Source organism: Mercenaria mercenaria, chromosome 17, assembly GCF_021730395.1.
Source record: "Mercenaria mercenaria strain notata chromosome 17, MADL_Memer_1, whole genome shotgun sequence".
In the NCBI taxonomy this organism is placed as follows: domain Eukaryota; kingdom Metazoa; phylum Mollusca; class Bivalvia; order Venerida; family Veneridae; genus Mercenaria; species Mercenaria mercenaria.
The window spans coordinates 56,044,130-56,068,240 of record NC_069377.1 but is presented as its reverse complement, the minus strand read 5'-3'; the positions used below and the strand labels follow the sequence as shown (position 1 = coordinate 56,068,240).

The following is a 24,111-nucleotide window of genomic DNA, read 5'->3' as shown; positions in this document are numbered from 1 at the left end:
TCCGAACCCATTCTTAAATGAAAATTGGTCTGTCAAACTACCCGAGCAATAATTATAACATGTTCCCAAAAATGAATTTATCACACGCAGATGGGGATTTGATACAGCTGAAATAGTATAGAATAGTACTCTATATTAGCCGACTGCCAAAAATGGAAATATCACATTCCGGGAGAAAATTGATACTATTTACCAAAACATTGGCTAACATCGCTGAACAAACACGACTTCTCACAGACTACTTATCATGCGGAATTTTTCGTATTTTTCATCGAAATATTCGTTTATCTTCTCTCGGAACACCATCAACCAAGACGTGGAAGACCAAGGGGAAGAAATTAACGAGAGAACACCACAGTGCATTTACACGATTAATGAATATTTAAATGAACCTTGAGAAAATTCATAACCATCGTGTCAGTCGAAAGTGTATCAAGATATAAATGATGCATATTTATGGAAGGTTACGGCTCGTGTAAGTAATTTGTCTACGGCAGACAAGAAGCGAATATTGGTTATCAGCGGGACAGTTTCCCAGAAGCCTTTGCTCTGAAACCTATCAATTTTCTGTCAAAACTGATAACATTTCGTCTCATCAAGTACTCACAAATATAAACTTGTCTAAATTACTTAACTGTGCATTATGGTGATATATAAGTTTTAAATGAATTGTAAATTTCATTTCATCAATCTGAAAACTTCAGGGGAAAACCATTTTCTCCGAATTAAAATGTCTGACAATTTAGTATATATAGTAAATTTGGCCTATTTGTTTTTGTTTCTTTTTTCTGTGAAAAATATGGGATATATTGCAATTTCTTGCAAAATCTGTTACATTTATACTCACCATCTTGCATCAAACATATAAACTTGATGACTTTACATAGAACTGACTCAAATACTGGTGAATCCAACATTATATTAAAAGCTTTTCTATTCAAACTTTACACAAATAAGAAAACTGTTTCATCTGACTTTAAATGCTAAAAAAACATGCAATTACTTTGGAAAGTGTGGTAATTGGGCAGATAGATATAAACACATTTATTATTCATATTTGATATGACTGAACACATCTGTCCTTCAGAGAATGATCTGTCATTTAATAAAACATTAATACTTTCTTAACCCTTATCATGCTGAACACGATAGATTCTGCCTTTGCGACCAGTGCAGATCATGATCAGCCTGCACATCCATGCAGTCTGATCATGATCTGCACTGTTCGCCATTCACTCAGTAACTTTTTGGTTTGCACCCCTTTTAACAGTTACTGTCCAAATTCAAAGATGGAAAAGTTTAGCAGGGTATGGGTTAAGAAGTAATTGGTTCACTTTTCTGGCAAGTTTTCCTAAATGAATAGTGGTAAGAGAATACATACCAATAACAGTAGCTTTTTAGTGCCATATAAAAACAGCTAAAGGAGAATATAATAGTTAATATGAAAGTCATTTTCTTCTAATCGACCAAAAGCAAAACTTTGGCTGCAGTTTACAGGGTAAACATATCTTTATTGGAAATATGTTTGACATAAAACAATTTTACATTTAGAAATAACAGAAAGAAAATAAGTCACCCGCAGAGTATCAAATAAATTATAAAACACCACTGCAGAAAAGCTGTTTCAAACATGTCTAAGACACTTTTACTGATTTTGAAACATTGTACAGTTTAACTCACCTTAGTATATTAAACAGTCACCTGCCTTAAGCAGCCAGTCAGTTAACTCACCAAACCCACTTTTTGTCCCAAGTTCAACTTAAGCAGCCAGTCAGCCAACTCACCAAACTCACCAAACCCACTTTTTGTCCTAAGTTCAACTTAAGCAGCCAGTCAGAGTCAGTTAGCTCACCAAACTCGCTTTTTGTCCTAAGTTCAACTTAAGCAGCCAGTCAGAGTCAGTTAGCTCACCAAACTCGCTTTTTGTCCTAAATTCAACTTAAACAGCCAGTCAGTTAACTCACTAAACCCACTTTTTGTCCCAAGTTCAACTTAAGCAGCCAATCAGTTAACTCATCAAAGTCACTTTTTGTTCGGAGTTCAACTTAAGCGGCCAGTCAGAATCAGTTAGCTCACCAAACTCGCTTTTTGATCTGAGTTCAACTTAAGCAGCCAGTCAGTTAACTCACCAAACCGACTTTCTGTCCCAAGTTCAACTTAAGCAGCCAGTCAGTTAACTCACCAAACCCACTTTTGTCCTAAGTTCAACATAAGCAGCCAGTCAGAGTCAGTTAGCTCACCAAACTCTCTTTTCGTCCTAAGTTCAACTTAAGCAGCCAGTCAGTTAACTCACCAATCTCGCTCTATGTCCTAAGTTCAACTTAAGCAGCCAGTCACTTAACTCACCAAACTTGCTTTTTGTCCTAAATTCAACTTAAGCAGCCAGTCAGTTACCTCACCAAACTGACTTTTGTCCTAAGTTCAACTTAAGCAGTCAGTCAGCTCACTCCCCAAACTCGCTTTTTGTCATTAGTTCAACTTAAGTAGCCGGTCAGCTCACTCACCAAACTCGCTTTTTGTCCTACATTCAACTTAAGCAGCCAGTCAGTTAACTCACCAAACCGACTTTCTGTCCTAAATTCAACTTAAGCAGCCATTCAGTTAACTCACCAAACTGACTTTCTGTCCTAATTTCAGCTTAAGCAGCAAGTCAGTTAACTCACCAAACTGACTTTCTGTCCTAATTTCAGCTTAAGCAGCCAGATTGTTTTGCTCCCTAATATAGGTCTGATTGCATTTTACAAGTAGACATAGCTTCAAAAAGCAAATAAAGTAAATTGGTATCCTCTGCATAATGGGATAAAGGCTTCACACTTGAAAAAGCATTCTCTGCACAACTGTCAGTTTGGTTCCAATATCTAATTCCTTTCAAAAGTCAGTGATTTTTTCTCTCAAAATTGTGAATGGGTCCGGTACAGGAAAAATTGTGAAAATTAGCATCGTTTCTCTCAAAATTGTGATTTTTTTCCCCTCAATTGTGAATTTTTTTAATACTTTGTGAATCAAAATGTTTAATGATTGAATGTGAATACATGGGTGTAAAAAAATAGGCATCTAAAACTTACATTCATATATTTATTCCAAAACAAATGAGGACACCATTTAAATGATTCTTACCCGATTCGTACCTAAATGTACTATGAATCAACATTTTGTACCCAAACGCTCTATGAGTTAAAGTTCAAGGGTCGATAATATAGGGTGATGAACGTAACAAATCTTGGTTTCCTCACAAAAGTTGATAATAAACTTCTTCAACTCTTACCGTGCTATAGACAGATCGATCCGCCTTCCAGATTTTAGCCCTATCTCGCGAGTGGCGGAAAATTTTGCCCTCTTTGGTATTCCATTACATCATACTCTAATCATAGTAACGGTGTTTCCCAATGCACGTGCGCGATACGATTGCTACCAGTAGGTAGTAATGCAAACATGGCAGCCTCCATGAAATAATGCTTTTTTTATGTTTTGGCCTACAAAGGGCCATAAATCATGCTTTAATTCCTTAGCCAATCTGACTGAAACTTTCAGGGTAAAATTTCACTAAAATAGTTAATATTTCTGCCATGTTTTATTGAAATCCTTCAACCCATGTCTGAGATATGACTCCCGACAAACAGAAAATGGAATATGTTACATCATACATGTACAAGGGGCCATAAATCTTAGTCAGGCAATCTGCATGAAACTTGCAGGGTGGCATTTCCCTATAGCAGTTAATATTTCCACTGTGTTTTATTTTGGGACTCCAAACCATGTCATAGATACTATGTTAGGACAGACAGGGAACGGACAGATGGACACCGCCAAATACCCTCTCCAGTCGATGTCCACAGAGGCGTTGGAGAGTACATTGTCGAAGTCGAAATGTTTATCATTCTGCCTTTGGTGGGAGATAATAAAATTATACTAAAGGCAACAAGATATTTTTTAATTAAAGATAAATCCCCTTTATTTTATGTTTTCCAGTGAATTATAGAGTTTTCTCAGTGAAATAAAAGTGATAATCCACAGTTTTGAAACAGTAGATTATCATTTTTATTTTTCACTGTTTTTGCCGAACTAGTTCCGGTCCTCCGTCGCAATTGAAGTCAAATTGTATACCGAGCGTTATGAATACCAGGGACCATAATGATGATGACGTCATTAAAATGACGTCATTTGTGTTATGCTTTCTGTTGATCTATCCTGCGATTTTCGATATTTTATAAATTACGCAACAAAAGTAGAGTTTTACACATGAAATAAGAAGAAAATTTGTTTGTGTCAGTGAAATATCAATTTTATTTCACTCGTTAGCACCAAAAAATGTCATTTTCACTCGTGACTACGCCACTCGTGAAAATATCAGTTTTTAATGCTGACTTGTGAAATAAAGAAACAAACAAATATCCTCTAATTCCCTTCCCCTGCCCTAAACTAAAGCATGTAAGAGATGGCTTGAATAAACTGGTGATACTCTAAATCTGAAACAAAGGCTTAATTTCTATAAACTCCCCGATTCATAACCTACAGGCTTTTTGACAACCTTCCTTTCATATGTTTTTTCCTGTCCATGACACATTGAATATCTCCAAACCTTATACCACCTTCATCTGAAATGACTCAACAGAACAATTTTTAGGAGTTGCTTCCCTTTACATGATATATGACAATGTCAGGCTACTCAACTGTGAGAATTTCTGGGCAAAAATGAGACAAGGCTTGATTACCGTCATGTTGTCTCCAGTGAATTTAAAGCAACACATCAAAGTTTGAATCAACAATCCATCTTGTATGAAACAAGCATTTACTAGAAATATGTTGAAGCATCTAACATGTAAATATTGACTAAAAATTAAACAGAATTGCTGTTGCTATTTTTAGCATTTCCCAACAAAAGATAATAGGTAAGGTAGATTTCTGGGAAGCACAGAGCACCACATAAACAGCCTCAAAGCCAAGCATTTGCAAAGTAGGCCCACAACAAAAAGAAGCTGTAATGGAAAATATTACAGACGGGTTGCTTCAAAAATCCAACAAGTACATTTTAATTTTATCAGAGGGGGAGGAAAGGGTAAAGGGTAGAAAGGGGTAGGGGGGATACCAGAGTTGAGAGATTAGATGCATCAGGTAAACATACAAAACAGTACAATTACAGCGGACCAAAATACGGTATGTGCCTGTACAGATTTTATCACCACTATGCAAATGACTGCCGAAAAAAGGAAAGTACTGAGCTGTAAATTCAAGGTTTTTTTAATTTTTCTTTTAATTTCCTTGTAGCTTATAAGACGTTCCCCTCTTCGAGTTATGCTACAAAATACAACTAAACTGGAGTTTTGTTGCTCTGTGTCTTTTAAACATTATGCCATCATTTCTGTTTACAGATGTTAATGTCCTGTAATTTGTTTAACCCTTACCCTGCTATATTTCTATAATGGACTGGTCCATCTTTCAATTTGGACAATACCACTTATTTCTCAAAGGGGTTTTCACTGAAAATTTACTGACTGAATAGCGAACAGTGCAGACCATGATCAGACTGCACAGATGTGCAGGCTGATGTTGGTCTGCACTGGTCGCAAAGGCAGAATCATCTGCCGACGGCAGGCTAAGGGTTAAGTACGCTTCTATAAGAAAGTGATTTATTCTATCATTTGTAAAATACAGTACAATAATCTACTACTACTAATTAAGCCTTGTAGCGGTTAGCGGAAACTCGAAAGAGCCTAGTTACCAACAAAAAAGTTACTGTTGACTTGCATATTCCCATCTGCACCAGTACAAGGCTCATGGGCAGATTAATATACCATTAATATAAAATATACCCCAATGACATAACAAGAGGGCTATGATGGCCCTAAATCGCTCACCTGTTATCATTGCACTTGAGGACAAGAAGGTCCTCAGAAAAAATATCTAAGTCCAAAGGACAGGAACAACAAAGGAAAAAAATTTAACCAAAAAGGTACAGATATGTCAAAATACACCTAAAAATTGGAGGTACCATCCATGTTGTACCACAGAAAAGTGGTCTCGGTTTTTCCCTACGGCCAATAATAAAAAAGTTACTAAAAATAAGCTATTTATATTAACGTAAAAGGGAAGTAATTAAAAAGAAAATTATTGTAAGTGATCAAAAGAAGGATCTGCCAAATAAATCTGTTGACATAAATGAAATTTCAGATCAGTATCTTCATGAGTTACGGAGATATACCCATTTAAATTTGAAATAAAGGGAGGTAATTTGACATAAAGTCAGTCCATAGTTATCTACCCTGATTGGCTCAGTCCAACTAATGACAATAATGAAATTTCAAATAATTCCTATAAGTACTTACTGATATAAATCCATTTTGACTACAATCAGGGGAGGTAATCAGATATAAAATAACTCTGGAACCTACGATTGGATCTGATTTGTCATGGAATCCAAGATTTATTGTTGTTGAAGATATTTTAGAAGTTTGTATCAAATAAAACCATAAATGAAGTCTCTATATGGCTGCAAAAGACAAAATAGCCAATTTTGGACCTTTAAGGGGCCATAACTCTGGAACCCATGATGAAATCTGGCCAGTTCAAGAAAGGAATCAAGATCTTGTGGTGATGCAAATTGTGTGCAAGTTTAGTTAAAATCAAATCATAAATGAAGTTGCTATTGCTATAACTCTGGAACCCATTATGGGATCTGGCCGGTTCAACAAAGGAACTGAGATCTTATGGCAGCACAAGTTTTGTGCAAGTTTGATTAAATTCAAATCATAAAAGAAGCTGCTATTGTGCAGACAAGGTCGAAAAAGCTAATTCTGGCCCTTTCAGGGGCCATAACTCTGGAACCCATAATGGAATCTAGCCATTTCAAGAAAGGAACCAAGATCTTATAGTGATACAAGTTGTGTGCAAGTTTGGTTAAAATCAAATCATAAATGAAGCTGCTATTGTGCAGACAATGTCAAAATAGCTAATTTTGGCCCTTTCAGGGGCCATAACTCTGGAACCCATGATGGGATCTGGCCAGTTCAAGAAAGGAACCAAGATCTTATGGTGATACAAGTTGTGTGCAAGTTTGGTTAAAATAAAATCATAAATGAAACCACTATCTTGCAGACAAGAAATTGTGGACGGACGACGGACGGACGACAGACGAAGGGCGATCACAAAAGCTCACCCTGTCACTACGTGACAGGTGAGCTAAAAACAGGTTAAAAACATTATTTTTATGAATGACTTTGATTTTTTTTTCTACACACAAAATACCTGTATCACATACTTTTATCTACATAATTTTACACAATTGTTGCACTGAGCATTTTGAATTATAGCAAACACACCTCGAAATGGTTAAAGCTATTCTCATAAATATATTGTAAATAAATCGTCAATTTCTCTATCACCAAAATAATGGATTGTCCATTTTGTGTTTCCGACGTACTCAAATTTGTAATAAAAGAGTAAATAAGCCGGCAAGCAAAATGGCCTCACTCATTGACAATTAAATAATACCAATCATACAAGTGTATTCAACTTGTTAATGCAGTTTCGATGTCCTAATATTTCATTGGAGCCGGGTGTATTGTTTCCCTTTTATTGCCGTATTAGTTAAGAGCTGTTCACTCTCGGTAAAAGCCTAGAATGGGGTCTCTGCCGCCATAATGCAGAATGGTTTCGTATTATTTATATCCCCTATAAAACAATTTTCACATGAGGTTATCAAAAATGGATGGCTGGGGGCTTAATCTGATTATGTTAATATAGAAGCGAATACAAATTACCATAGTAACAAATATTTCCACATCATAGTCATTAAATAATCATCATGGTTACTGTTTTTTTAGGTTAAATTTTGTTGTTGTTGACCAGTATTTAGTTGCTTTATTTCAATAAGAATCTGAGGTGTCATAATTTAGAACATAAAATAAAGCACTAGTCACATTCAACTGTGCTTGTAAACCTATGATTTTTTATGTAGATTTAAAGTAAGATAAATAAATGACAAATTGAACAAGGGGCATAACTTTGTATAAAAGCAACACATAATTATTGAACTTGTGCACTGTATGTCAGATCATCAAAATAAACAGTATGTGAAGCTTCACTGCATACTGCGATACAACTTTAAGCTTATGTCCACAAAAACTTAACCAGAAATTGCAAAGTTGAAAAAGGGGTATAACTTTGTTAACCTTTATTATGCTGGACATGATTGGTTCTGCCTAATTGCGACCAGTGTAGATCTTGATCAGCCTGCACATCTGTGCAGTCTGATCAGGATTTGCACTGTTCCCCATTCAGTCAGTATTTTTTTGGTTACTTTATTTAAAGCACCCCTTTTAACAGTCAATGTACTGTCCAAATTGAAAGATGGACAAGTTCATTATAGAAATTTAGCAGGTTAAGAGTTAAAATGGAAAATGGTCAGGAACCTTTGCATTCTATGTCAGATCATCACCATGAACCAGTGTGTGAAGTTTAAATCAATTTCCACAAGAGTTACTAGGCTACCAGCTTGCACATAAAAACAACCAAATCAGGATGAGGTCACAGACAAAGACACAGATGCCAACAAAAGGGTGAGAGCAAAAGCTCCACTATTTGAAAAACAGCTGAACTAAAACATAACCATATCTGGTATTGTAATAAATTTTTAATTAAATTAGAATTTTTTTTAAAGAGGACTTTGATTTAATTAGAAAAAAGAGATTATAGAAGTACGCATCCCGACACAATGTCATGATATGATTAGAACATAAATCATTTGTAAATGTCTTCGTCTCCCTGTTTAACATTGTTGTTTTTTATTGTGACTACACACAATCATGTAAAACAGATGTGACAAAACCATTAAAGCAGTCTTTCTGTCGTATTAAGGCTTAAAAGGAAACAAAATTTCTCCAGAAAAAAAAAATCAGAACTAAATTTGCGATTATAACCAGACATTTTGCTAAACAGTTGTCTTTCATATTTTCTTTCATCTAAATTCAATTTCAGTGGAACTGTTTCTGATTTTTCTGCACTAATTTCCATTTAGATTCAATCATGTCCCTTTAGACAAAGAAGTTTCTCATTCAAAGCACAAAAACACTGTCTATAAAGGAAATGAAGATTTGCTTTTAAAGCCAAGTCAAACATTATATACAAACTGAATGGACAAAACACTTTTATCTGCATTTGATGTTTTTCATTTTGGTATAGTTTTATGGTGCACCAACACAGTCTTCGTTACATAAAGACTTTCCCATTTTGATGCAGAAGGAAGACCCCTAGTGTCCTTCAGTCTATTATTTCAGATACTAGCAGATACAAAACACAAACAAGGAGCTGCGTTCAATGAACACTTGATGCCCCAAGTGGCATCCTTATCGATAGATTTTGCAACTAAGTCCAAAATGAGGTCAAGGTCAAGGTCAAACTGAGGTCAGGAGATGTTTAAAGATGAAGAATGGTCACAGTTTACATCTGTATTAGTATCAATTCATTCTTGTAAGGGGTGTTGATGCTAGACGAAACGATCCCATTTGGTTAAGCAAGAGATGGCCCATATAAAGCAACCTAAGTCCAAAATGAGGTCAAGGTCAAACTAAGGTCAGGTGATGTCTGAAGATGAGGAATGGTGACAGGTTACATCTGCATTAGTATCAAGTCATTCTTGTAAGGGGTATTGATGCTAGACGAAATGGTCCCATTTGGTTAACCTACTACAGTATAGATGGACGAACAAACGGACAGACGGATAGGACAATCACTAATATATGCCTCCCACATCAGTAGATGCTGGGGGCATAAAAAAGCTGGACTGCGTCCACTGTAGCTTTTTATAAACTACTGTAGTTTGTTTTTTTTTTGCTTTTCAAATTAACACACTATGAAATAGATGTGTATCGGTAGGACATTGGTGTCCCCACTTTGTCACTATATATGGTTACTGTGACCTTTCATAACTACCTTGGGGCAGGGGTCATGTGTGGGGCAGGGGTCATGTGTGGGGCAGGGGTCATGTGTGTCTAGGGCACGGAAGTGAAGGTCCTGCGACAGAACATACTGACAAAAGACAAGATACTAGGGCTTCTTTCATGGTGGGGGATCGGAGAGAAAGGGGAATTAAATCCCAAATTAAACCCCAGCTGCACAACAGTTACTGTATATACTGAACAAAATTCAAGTTTCATGGCTCTAGGTATTTTGCAAGATACTCTGACACAAATTTATGGGACTTCATACACATTTTTTGTAGTAGTAAACCAAGGGCCATAACTCGGGATTTACCAAGTGAAATCCCTGACAAAACCCAAGATGCATAATTTCACATGCTGATCGATACTCCTATATGGTTACATTCATGTCTCTAGTCCAAATACTTTTTCTATTCCCAAATTTTAGGGGTACATAAAATCCAAAAGGCAAAAGGAAGCATGCATTAAAATACCTGTATAATTGGAGAATGGTGTAGTGACAATGAGACACAAATGCTTCAGTTGCATCCATGGTTTTCTTTTCTTTTGCCAAACAATAGAAAACATTGCAAAGTTTAAGTACAGGCATGCTCCAGGATCTATCTTGAATGGTCTGACAATAGACTTTTAAGAGTGCTTCAGTAAGATAATTATGGGTAATACTGAAGATGCAAACCAACCAATAGATTTACTTGCGCTTCAAAAGGTTTAAGAGCAACTGCTTGTCTGCAGTGATTTTTCATTTTCCTAATGGGGAAAATAGATTTAGTTCCCCAAAAAGTAATTGCCAATTTTGTTTGAAACCTATTTTCCACTTCTGTAGAGTTTTGAAACATAGTACAACCTTTGGGAATTCTGAAACAAGCAGTTAATAATCCCCCCATTTCATAGTCTTACCTAATGTCAAACTAATTTGTCAAAATTTGGTTTACGTAGCATTAGGTCGCGTCCCGAATCATTCTGCGTCCTTACCGATATTTCAAGTAGAGTATGTTAGGCAGATTTCTTTGACGTTCTGATATTGAAAATGATGTATTGCAGACGAAAAATCAATATGCGTCATTAATAATACAACCTTATCGTTACTGCAAACTGACAGGGCTCGGCACACAACAACATTCTATTTTCAATCCTGACCCTTTCCTAATGGGGCCAAGTAATTATACAATTCACCCATTTTGAACCACAAAAATAGATCATAAATTTAGACATGACAATTGTTACAGAAAACATTTTTCTGGTAAATGATTCTATGCTAAATTCAATCAGAGTTGTGAAGCATGTTGTTATTTTGTCTTATCACATCACTGTCAGGCTCTAGGAAATTAATCAACTCTGTAAACCACCAATCCTTGTAAGGAACAGTTCACAATTTCTTTCCATAAAGTTGTATACACAATTGTGAGCATTACAACGCTTTTGTTACAGCTCAAACAAAGTTTCTGCAGAATAAAATTGAAGTACTTTTCGAAGGCTATTAACCCTTAGTCTGCTAAATTTCTAAAATGGACTGGTTCATCATTTAATTTGAGCAATACCATTTGTTATTCAAAGGTGTGTTCACTGAAAATTTACTGACTGAATAGCAGACAGTGCAGATCATGCAGACCTTTGGAGTGATAACATTGTTTTTCTATGATCTGAACTAGTCAAGCCCAGCGGCCTTGTTTTTTCTTTCAAATTCTCAGAGAACCCATTGTTGAACTCATCCAAAACTTCAGACTAACATTTTGATTCAGTTTCATTAAGACTGCACAAAAATTGTGACCTCTAAGGGAACTGAAAGTAGCCTTCCTGAAAATGAACCCGTGGTGCTAAATTACCCACCTTTCTCAAACTGAACCTCTGGTTTGAGTGTTGGGATTTTTTTTGTACATGTTTGATGTTTGCATTCGAGACCATCCAGTTATATGTTACCACAGTCAGTTAATCTAAAAGTTCTTATTCTCTAAACTTTGCTAAATGTTTATAGTGTTCACTTCTTTCCATGAATAGCAGTACCATCATAGGCAAGTATGCAAGTGACCAAGTCTGATGAGATTCAGAAATACAGCAGTACACTATTAAGAGTCTACAGAAAAATTATACCTTGAACTAAGTAAAGAAAAATGACCATTGCAAATATATGGCCTTCAATCATAAAATATACCATGATGCACAGGTGGCAGTAACGTACCTAGGATACAGCATGGGTCCATGAGCCATATGCACTTAAATCTATTACAATTATAATGTTTTCTTAGGAAAAAATGACAAAAAGCCATTTTGAAAAAAAAATTGCACCTGTGACAATGAGTCACAATAAAGGTGATCAAGAACAGTTTGACATATGCATTGCTTCCAGGTCCGTATTTTTTTTTCAAAACAATATTTCCTTATCAATGTTTGGCCGTCTTTTGGGCAAAAGAATAATCTTTCAGAAAAACCTTACTTCAAAGCCCAGTTCCAAACCATTTACGCATCATGAGCGAGCAACGGTGTACGAAACGGTAGTGTTTTCTCTGTCCGAATATATCCCACACATTTTTCGCACCAAAGTCTCCCCCCTAAAACACTCCAAGCACATCGTGCCAGTTTAAAATAACGTTATTACTGTTCAGAACATGCTAAACACAAACTAACAAGACCGAAAATCAGGTTAAATCCTGACCTATTAAGTCGTAGACCTATTTTCCACAAGATATCCATACATTTGCTTCAGGAAAACGAAAAGAAAAAGGAGTGTTGAATAGTATGCAGTGAAATGCAAGTCAGCTGAAGTCAGGTACCCTCATACTGCCGCATTTCAGAAAGCGGTCTGCAGAATAAACACCCTACTTTCGTTTTCAAGTAAACGAATCCAAAACATGCGAATATTAGCATAAAAGTTTCCTATTTTATGTAAAATTCATTCCACGAGTGAAATTATGCCCATTTGGCTCCCAATTTACGCGCAAATGCGCGAAAAATGGAAAAATTAAGATCTATTTATAAGGGACTTCTTTCGAAACAAAGGGAGGTAATTTGATATAAATCAGTCAATATTCTCTACACTGATTGTCTAAGTCCAACTAATGACAATAATGAAATTTCAAATGATTCCTATAAATACTTACTGAGGGGGAGTTAATCATGCATTGGTATATGCATGTAGAAGATACAGAGTACAAGCTTTTACAAGAAAATATTAGAAAAGTTTTCATATCAATAAACATTAAATCAAGAGTTATCTAACATGACTATTTCTTACTATGGAAGACATTAATTACTTTTCAAACTAATCTCATTAGGAGCTGCTATGTTTATTCATTTACATAAAAAATAAAGGGAGGTAATTTGTCATAAATTCAGTCAATATGTATCTACACTGATTGTCCAAGTCCATGTGATGGCTTAAATGAAATTTCAGATCAGTATCTTCATTTGTTACAGAGATATAACCATTTTAATTTGAAATAAAGGGAGGTAATTTGACATAAAATCAGTCCATAGTTATCTACCCTGATAGTTTCAATCCAACTAATGACAATAATGAAATTTCAAATGAGTCCTATAAGTACTTACTGATATAAATCCATTTTGATCAAAACCAGGGGAGGTAATCAGATATAAAATAACTGGAACCTATGATTGGCTCTGACAGATTCATCATGGAATCCAAGATTTACTGTTGTTGGAGATATTTTGCAAGTTTATATAAATGAAGTCTCTATATGGCTGCAAAAGCCAAAATAGAAAATTTTGGACCTTTAAGGGGCCATAACTCTGGAACCCATGATGGGATCTGGCCAGTTTTCGAAAGGAACCGAGATATTATGTCAATACAAGCTGTGTGCAAGTTTGATTAAAGTTGATTGCAAAATGTTGTTTCTATTGTGTTCACAAGCCAAAAATGGCAAATTTTGGCCCTTTAAGAGGCCATAACTCTGGAACCCATGATGGGATCTGGCCAGTTTTCGAAAGGAACCGGGATATTATGCCAATACAGGTTGTGTGCAACTTTGATTAAAGTTGATTGCAAAATGTTGTATCTATCGTGTTCACAAGCCAAAAATAGCAAATTTTGGCCCTTTAAAAGGCCATAACTCTGAAACCCATGATGGGATCAGGCCAGTTTTCGAAAGGAACCGAGATATTATGCCAATACAAGTTGTGTGCAAGTTTTATTAAAGTTGATTGCAAAATGTGGTCTCTTCCATGTTCACAAACCAAAAATGGCAAATTTTGACCCTTTAAGGTGCCATAACTCTGGAGCCCATGATGGGATCTGGCCAGTTTTCAAAAAGGAACTGAGATATTATGCCCATACAAGTTGTGTGCAAGTTTGATTAAAATTAAATACAAAATGTGGTCTCTATCATGTTCATAAAGAAATTGTGAACGGACTGACGGATGAAGGGCGATCACAAAAGCTCACCCTGTCACTACGTGACAGGTGAGCTAAAAACATTTAAAGGTCTGTCACTTTCAAGCCAATTCATTTAAATGAAAACTTCAAAATTACTTGTTGAAATGAAACATTTAAGCTTAACAAAGCTCTGCAGAAGCTTGAAGTATTTCAGGTCTTTCTTTCATCTTCAATCTGTAGAAAGCACACATAACCTCGACAGGAACTAAAATTTGCAATATACGGCATAACATTATATTTTTGTTACAAGTCTGAAATATGTTTTGAGGAACTTGAAGTGTACAGACTTATCTGACAATCTGTCAAGTAGATACACAAAAATAAGACCTTTTTTTATAAAATTCTTGTATCTGAAGAAAAAACAAAAGCTTAGTTCAACCAGCTGTTAAATCGGAATTTAAAATACGCTTTTCTACAACATATGTGTACAACATAAGTAAATAATGGTACCACGTTTTAACATGTAAATATCATACATAGCAGCAGCATGTAAAACTCAGCCTCGCTAAAATGTATACTCTAAAAACCATCTAAAATTTCATGGTTTCGGCCAAATAAGGTATTTCAGGTGGACAAGAATTCATGGATTTAAATTTTCAAAAATAATTTTGTTATATCTTCATATATTTTGTTTCAATATCCTTTGTACTGATACTGCAAATGCCAAACATGGATTTTCTTTTTGTAAATTAGAGAAGTAGCTTGGCATCAGCTATCCGTAATTGTGATACTCCCAAACACATCTTTGATGTTTCTTGACACTCCCCACCCACCACTGCCAGAAAGAAAAAAATGTTGCACAGACTTAAGGGGAATGGTTGTATGGGGAGGGGGAAGGTAGTTTAAACTCGCCTTTTTCAACCCCAGAATACAACATGTCATATATATCTACATTTCATGGAGACCAAGGATATAAAGTTCCAGAAGAACAAAGAAATACCATTTTGGAGGTGGGGGTTTGAGTGCCCTTTCTCCACCCCTCACTCCCTCCTTCCCCTAAACAAGAGGACCATGATGGTCCTGAATCGCTCACCTGTCCCAACATGACCCAGTTTTGAACTGAGTATGACGTGGTTTTTTTTCTATTATTTGACATAGTGACCTAGTTTTTGAGCTCATGTGACCCAGTTTTGAACCTGACCTAGATATCATAAAGATGAACATTCAGACCAACCTTCATACAGACCCCATGAAAAATATGGCCTCCAGAGAGGTCACAACGTTTTTTCATTATTTGACCTACTGACCTAGTTATTGATGGCACGTGACCCAGTTTCAAACTTGACCTAGATATCATCAAGGTGAACATTCTGACTAATTTTCATGAACATCCATTCAAAAGTATGGCCTCTAGACAGGTCACAAGGTTTTTCTATTTTTAGACCTAATGAGCTAGTTTTTGATCGCAGCTGACCCAGTTTCAAACTTGACCTAGATATCATCAAGATGAACATTCAGACCAACTTTCATACAGATCCCATGAAAAATATGGCCTCTAGAGAGGTCACAAGGTTTTTCTATTATTTGACCTACTGACCTAGTTTTTGAAGGCACATGACCCAGTTTCGAACTTGACCTAGATATCATCAAGGTGAACATTCAGACCAATTTTCATGAAGATCTTGTGAAAAATATGGCCTCTAGAGAGGTCACAAGGTTTTTCTATTTTTAGACCTACTGACCTAGTTTTTAACCACAGTTGACCCAGTTTCGAACTTGGCCTAGATATCACCAAGATGAATATTCAGACCAACCTTCATACAGTTCCCATGAAAAATATGGCCTCTAGAGAGGTCACAAGGTTTTTTTATTATTTGACCTACTGACCTAGTTATTGACGGCATGTGACCCAGTTTCAAACTTGACCTAGATATCATCAAGGTGAACATTCTGACCAATTTTCATGAAGATCCATTCATAAGTATGACCTCTAGAGAGGTCACAAGGTTTTTCTATTTTTAGACCTAATGACCTAGTTTTTGACCGCAGCTGACCCAGTTTCGAACTTGACCTAGATATCATCAAGATGAACATTCAGACCAACTTTCATACAGATCCCATGAAAAATATGGCCTCTAGAGCGGTCACAAGGTTTTTCTATTATTTGACCTACTGACCTAGTTTTTGACGGCACGTGACCCAGTTTTGAACTTGACCTAGATATCATCAAGATGAACATTCTGACCAATTTTCATGAAGATCTTATGAAAAATATGGCCTCTAGAGAGGTCACAAGGTTTTTCTATTTTTAGACCTACTGACCTAGTTTTTGACCGCACGTGACCCAGTTTCGAACTTTACCTAGATATCATCAAGATGAACATTCTGACCAATTTTCATAAAGATCCCATGAAAAATGTGACCTCTAGAGAGGTCACAAGCAAAAGTTTACGCACGGACGGACGGACGCACGGACGGACGACGGACGACGGACGACGGACGCTGCGCGATCACAAAAGCTCACACTGTCACTTTGTGACATGTGAGCTAAAAATGACATGCATAATTTTCACTTCATGGTCAACATATGTTTGAAACTTCAATTAAATCTGTTTAAAACTGTGGAAGAAGTGCCACAAACTAGAGAGGGGGTGAAGGTGTGGGTTCCCCAAACATGAAAAAAAAGGTCATGCACATTTACACTTTATGAATGAAGTTTAAACGGAATGCCTTTTAAGGAAGTAGTTCACTCCATGAACCTTTTACAATGGACCACATGACAGACTGAACAAGAGCTGTCTCCGTAGGATGACACATGCCCCCGATGGCACTTTGAATGAATAGTTATGGCCGATGTTAGAGTTTAGGACCTTTGACCTACGGAGCTGGGTCTTGCGCGCGACACATCGTCTTACTGTGTCACACATTCATGCATAGTTATTTTAAAATCCATGCATGAATGACAAAGATATGGACCGGACATGCCCATCAATGCACTATCATGAAAAATGATCTTTAACGTCTAAGTGTGACCTTGACCTTTGAGCTACGGATCTGGGTCTTGCGTGTGACACGTCGTCTTACTGTGGTACACATTCATGCCAAGTTATTTGAAAATCCATCCATCGATGACAAAGATATGGACCAGACACGCCCATCAATGCACTATCCTTTAACATCTAAGTGTGACCTTGACCTTTGAGCTACCAACCTGGGTCTTGTGCATGACACGTCGTCTTACTGTGGTACACATTCATGCCAAGTTATTTGAAAATCCATCCATCGATGACAAAGATATGGACCGGACATGCCCATCAATGCACTATCCTTTAACGTCTAAGTATGACCTTGACCTTTGAGCTACGGACCTGGGTCTTGCGTGTGACACGTCGTCTTACTGTGGTACACATTCATGCCAAGTTATTTGAAAATCCATCCATCGATGACAAAGATATGGACCAGACACGCCCATCAATGCACTATCCTTTAACGTCTAAGTGTGACCTTGACCTGGGTCTTGCGCACTGCACGTCGTCTTACTGTGGTACACATTCATGCCAAGTTATTTGAAAATCCATCCATCGATGACAAAGATATAGACTGGACACGAAAATTGCGGACAGACCCACAGACAGTTCAAAAACTATATGCCTCCCTTCGGGGGGCATAAAAACCAACTGACTGTAAGAATGACTCCTATATACCTCTTTAATCTTCATTTCAGACTGTTGGGCATGCTGTTCAAATTTTCAAGGATTTCTAAGAACCATGTCTTGGAATCATAGTCAGAACAAGATCAATTATTTCAAACAGATTGTATTTTGTCACTCTATAAATAATTATAAAAGGCTCAACCAAGCCAGGGTATTAAGAACTACAATGTCAAGTCTAGATCTGTGGTGCTTTTGCTGATTATATTTTTTATCCACAAGTTCTGCTGAAAAACACTAAGGTAGAGTAGGCCATCATGCTACTATAATTACTCCCACCTAAAAAGTAACTGGCCAATCAGAGCCTTCACAATGAGTAAAATTGCTTTTACCCAGCTCATTCTGCACAACCATTCAAAGCCCAGAACCAGTCAACCCTGTAGTAGTAACTATAGTATGTGAACTGAACTTGCTCTTCCCAATGTGAAACATGTGCACTTGTCTTTGTCAGCTTTGAGGTTTATGGACTTCAAAGGTGTCCAGTTTATTCCAGTACATCTGATTTTTCTGATCATTGTGATTTTGTGAATAATACTATATTAGTTTTTAGAAAACTTGCTGCAGATTTTGTTTATAAATCAAAATGCGGTCACAGACTGCTACCTGTGATTACAAATATTGAAAAGTAGCAAAATACAATATCTTCTTTCAATTACCTTCTTTTTTATTTCTCTTTTTTTTAATCATAACTTATACTTTCCATGAAACAAGTTAATAACAGGAAAATTTTCAAGGAGTTTGGTGTTAAATTCAGGAAGTATTTCCCAAATTCATTTACTTTTCCATTGTTTTAGAGTTTTAGTCATTTTCAAGAACCCAAGAAAACAACAGTTCTTGATAGAAAAATTACTAGCGAAATTCATAAATATATGCTGTTGAAAACAGACAGATGTATGCAAAGTAGCTACTAACAACACAAGTATTAAGCAAAAAAGATCTAATTCTGTCTTCTAAAGAAATAACGAGTCATTCTTACTAATGTTTTTTGCCAGAAGCTATGACAACTATACATAAGAGAACATTATTGCGTACTTTCCCCAGCGATATCTCTTTTATGGCATATCTCTAATACATGTGTCACAAAATAACAGAGAGAGAAAAAATATCATAATATGAGGCTGATAAAAAAAGTTGTCTAATAAAGCATGATTTAATTTGATGTGTTTCGTCTATTATAATAGCCAATTCCAGTTATCGCCACACCGACATCCAATATGATAGTATACATGACAGAAAATACTTCATTTCCTTCATTTAAAGCTTTGGCAGCGAGATAACAACAACATCGCCATGGCAACGAGTCATGCTTCGTACACACAGCCTTCCCTGCAAAGCTGATCGCAACCTTATAGAGTAGACTTCCTGTTAAGCGAGGAAAACTGTTTGCTATACGATATCAAGACGTAATTAAACTTCTCCTAATTTTCAATGAAACATTTAACACAGGACGCAGAAATGCTACCATTGGTTAATTAATTTGTTTATCAGAAAAACGATACCCAAGCTATTTATTTAATATTTTATGTAAATGACTCTATAATATCTGTCCATAGAGAATAATACTGCTATGAATTGCCAATGCTATTGCTGTATTCTGTGGAATTTTTCATATCAGAGGAAGAAAATGTTTAGTATGTATTAAATAGAGTAGCGCTCTGAAGGTTCTCTCGTGCATGTGTAAATGCAAATGGGAAATCAAGAAGATCGTGTTAGGGTTGAATAAATGTGCAAACTTTATTTAGGTTTTTGGAGACGAGTAAAAATAACAGAACCAGACTTTTTGTAGACTAAGTCCCAGTTCTACTTCTGAGTTAACAAAAATTTAGAATATTTTTACAACTTGATAGACCACAATGGTTGACAATTACATACCACCCAATGGTTGACAATTACACCAGTGTAATGTTAATGGTGTTTTCATTTTTTTCCCCTAACTTTTTCAATGTTACTTCAACCGAGCATTTTGGTCCAGATAAAGAAGGAAAGCGGAGTTATAAGCTAGTAAAATACATTATGCTGTTTGAGGTAATTATATGTTATAAACAACACATTATTGACTTTAAGGCTTCCTCCTGACCCACCAATCTGCTTCTCCACCCCTCCCCCTTCACCTAAAATAAACACAAAATACATCCTAAAAATCAGAATACATTTTTTAGTCTGAAATTGTAGAGGAATGAGTCATGCCCATATTTGGAAATGTACAGGAAATTGTTGTGAGCAAGTTGCATGGCTGAGTAGTTTAAATGGCTTCAGACATGCAATTAAGGCTGTGGTATGTTAATCCTTCTAACTAGTACAAACCTATCTGTACACTTTAATTACAGAAGTCTCATTTCATTAGCAAAAACAATGACAGAAAAGAATGATTTTGTTTATTTTATTTGGTTTTGATTTTAACAAGTTTTTCAACACTCACTGTAGTTCAGTTGTTTACAAGCTTACAAGTACTGGCTTGTTCTACACCAAGGCCGGTTTTCCAAGTATGCACTATCTGTGATCTGTGTCCGTGTACGTATCCATTCATGCCTGCAGATGTCTGTGAATTGCTATTCCATGTATGTAGAACATGTGGTTTTGCGGAAATAATGTCCTCGAAACAATATTAGAGTTGTTTTATCAATTACTGACCTTGTAAAACTAAAACATATCAACAGAGAGCAACCCGACTTTAGCTTAGATACCATGTTTTGCGAGCAAAGCGATCAGAAAATGTCTTCCAGCTTTAGCAGCGTCAATCTTGTTCTCATCTTCAGCAGTGATAATATCAAAGTGTGGACTAAAATGATGTTCTTCCCTAACAATGAACAGGTCTGTTATGCAATGATATATCATATAGTATGTAACTATAAAATATCAAATTTAAAAGTAATTTAAAAGCAAACAAGAGTTGTCTGTTGACAGTGCCCTCAAATATGTGAAGAATTGATGGAAGTATGGAATCAAAATATTACCAGAGATTTTCAGACAAAAGAAGAAAATAGATACGACAAACAATGTACCTGTATTTGTGGATTTGGAAAAGTCTTGCAGTATATGGCAAAGTGTAACCATGATGGTAAGCAAGTGTTCAAAGTTTCAAAGCCATATATCAAACAGTTTAGACAAAATATGCAATGGTCTGTGAAACTTAAACTAATTTCTTTGTCAAAAAAGGGCCATAACTGAGCTAAAGTCCTTGTCCTAGCTAGTTATGTAGTCTTGCCTACATGTGTAGAATATGATGGTAAACAAGTGGTTAAAGTTTCAAAGCCATATGACAAACAGATTAGGCAAAATATGGACTGGTATGAAAAATTTAACTTATTTCCAAGTAAAAAAAGAGCCATAATTCAGCCAAAATAGTTGACAGAGTTCTGTACTCTTTCCTACTGATGAAAATCATGATAATAAGCAAGTGTTAAAAGTTTCAAAACCACATGTCAAATAGTTTTGACAAAACGTGGACTTGTACGGAAACTGAACCAATTTCGAAGTCCAAAAAGGGTAATAAATCAGCCAAAATACTTGCCAGAGTTATGTACCTTTGCCTACAGGTAGAAACTTTAACCAACGATGACGCCTGGATGCCGACGCCGGAGTAAATAGTATAGCTCTCCATATTCTTCGAATAGTCGAGCTAAAAATTAGAGTGAAATATCAGAGTAATGGGAAGGACAGTGTTGTCTCTGACTAGATCTAGATCTATTGTTTTCACATACTTCTTTTGATTGAAACTTCTTGGGATGCATGTTTCCTGCTCAGAATTCTGTCAGTAATTAGTCCATAACAGTGAAAAATGAAACATTGGTAGATTTGTCACAGACATGGATAAGGATCAAGACACGAAACAAAAAAATGGAAATGGGCAAATGAATTTTTACTAATGCGATTTTTCCCGGACATGGACAGTGACGGTATTGGATATGGGCACAAATTACAGATGGTGGATACATGCAATTCCAGCCTACTACTGGAAGTCACAGATGTGTTTTTCTAGCTGTGTCAAACCAAACATGTAAAAATGGTACCAGCGGCTCCCTTGCTTTGAACACAGCATAAACAAAGAAACTTGCTTCCTTTCTCTCATGCCATCACTTCAATGAATATCATTTGTGTTTACAGTGATTAACAGAAGTTCTAGAAACAAGTTTCAAAAACTTTGGTCAAATACTGGGACTTCTAAAGTGTTAACAGTATAAGTGTTTACAACACACAACCAATGTTGCAAAGGACAAGTATCACAATAGTTCACTTTTCAGTATAATGGGGATGGAAACAAATTACAAACTAGAAGATGTTTTTGTAGAAAAGCATGGAAGTAATATCCAAGAATCAATAGGGGACAGGAGCAAAGTCATAGAGACACTGATGGTTAGCTCAGTGATTGTAATGCAATAGGGAACATCTACTCCACATGTCCAGACATCAGATGAAGCTTCAATGTTCTTGGTCAAGTGGCTCTCAAGTTATGGATTGGAAATGGTTTTCATTGTTCTGGCCCCTGAGACCTTGACCTTTAAAAGAATGGCCCCCCAAGATCAAAGATGATTTGGCTAGTAATCGAATTTGGCCAAGGACTTATTGGCAAACACATTTTGTTCAAGTTTGGTGAAGATCGGATGAGAAATGTTCGACTTAGAGCGAGGACAAGAGTAAAAAGGCTGACTTCCGGTAATTCAAGAGCGATAATTCCGAAGTGCCTGGGCTGATTAGGCTAGTTATCGAATTTGGCCGAGGACTTATGGTCAAACACATTTTGTTCAAGTTTGGTGAAGATCGGATGACAAATGTTCGACTTAGAGTGCGGACAAGATTTGTGACAGACACACACATGGACACACACACAAACAGGAGTAAATCAATATGTCTCCCACACCAATGTGTGGTGGGAGACATATTAACATACCATATTTGACTGGAAATTCTTATACCCCAACAGCAAGACAGACTTACAGCTACATACAAGAATACAGATCTTGTACAGAAATAATGCTTTGTTCTTCAAGCAATTTTTGGCAAAACCTTCATATAATCAAGACAAAATATTGAACATGACATGTTTTAAAAAAAAAAACACAATATTTCCAGAGCACACATATCAGGCTAAAGTCGCCTGTGTTCAACAAGATGACAATTAACGTCAATTCATCCCGACATAAATTGGATTTCTCGCTGGACGAACGGGCCAATGGTCTGTCCAGCCTTTCTAATCACGCGTAATTGTTGGAGACAATAATGTTACTCGTTACAACTGCCAGGTTCCCTTTGAAGGGTCATCTGTTTTAACGCTGTAAGGCTCAAAGATCAAATTAGGTAACATAATTAAAGCTGACCATATGCCCTGGAGAAACACTGCCACTTGTTGCAAACTTTCCCATTTAGTGGCCAGTAATCAGATATTATATCAACTTTTTGCTGCTAACTTGGTTGCACAGTCTCTCAACTTTTGGTTAAAAATCGAAGAACTTGTATGTGAGTCAATTTTGTAAAAGAAAAGTTACTGTGTTGCTTTTAGATTTGCATTCGATTTTTATATCTTCATGTTGATTAGTTATAATATGATTTTAAGCCTAACTTCATATATGTAACAGCAGACTGACCAAAGTCACATGTATTTCAAATGAGTCTAAACTAGAAGATGCTTTTGTAGGAAAGCCCATGTCAAACACCGAAAGCATAGTCATAGGGAAGAAAATGGGAACTGTTTGCAAAGTTCAGGTCCCTGTGGTCCTGTGTGTGTGTGTGTCGGGTGTGGGGAGTCATCTACTCGGCATGTCCAATCATCAAAGCTTCAAGGTTTCAACTAAAGGAATGAATCAGAATTAGTTTCCCAGCATTGAACTGGTTCTGATCACTGTGACCTTGGCCTTCGAAAGAGTGGCCCCAAGATCAATAGGGGTCATCTACTTTGCCTGTCCAATCATGCTACTGTGTATGAAGTTTCAGCTTTATGGTTCAAGTGGTTCTCATTTATTGATCAGAAAATGTTTTCTGTGTTCAGGTCCTATGACCTTGACCTTTGACCTGCTGACCCCAAAATTAGCTGATGTCATCTATTTTGCAAGTACAATCATCCTATGAAGTTTCAACATTCTGGGTCAAGTGGTTCTAAAGTTATGGATCAGAAACAGTTTTCCATGTTCTGACCCCTGTGACC

The 24,111-nt window shown here is 36.4% G+C and overlaps 1 protein-coding gene across 2 annotated transcripts in view; it reads right to left on the bottom strand.

Annotated features, from left to right (window-relative positions):
- The window catches only part of LOC128550092 (tRNA (guanine-N(7)-)-methyltransferase non-catalytic subunit wdr4-like), a 126,807-nt gene that overhangs the window by 57,089 nt on the left and 45,607 nt on the right, over positions 1-24,111 (bottom strand). The window contains exon 1 of one of the 2 annotated variants that reach the window (XM_053528249.1): positions 4,514-4,572. The exons of the other annotated variant lie outside the window; for it this stretch is intronic. Coding sequence (XP_053384224.1) covers positions 4,514-4,557 — 44 coding nt within the window. The 5' untranslated portion in view covers positions 4,558-4,572. Of the gene's footprint in view, positions 1-4,513; positions 4,573-24,111 lie in introns of those variants that run through there. 2 annotated transcript variants of the gene reach the window in all.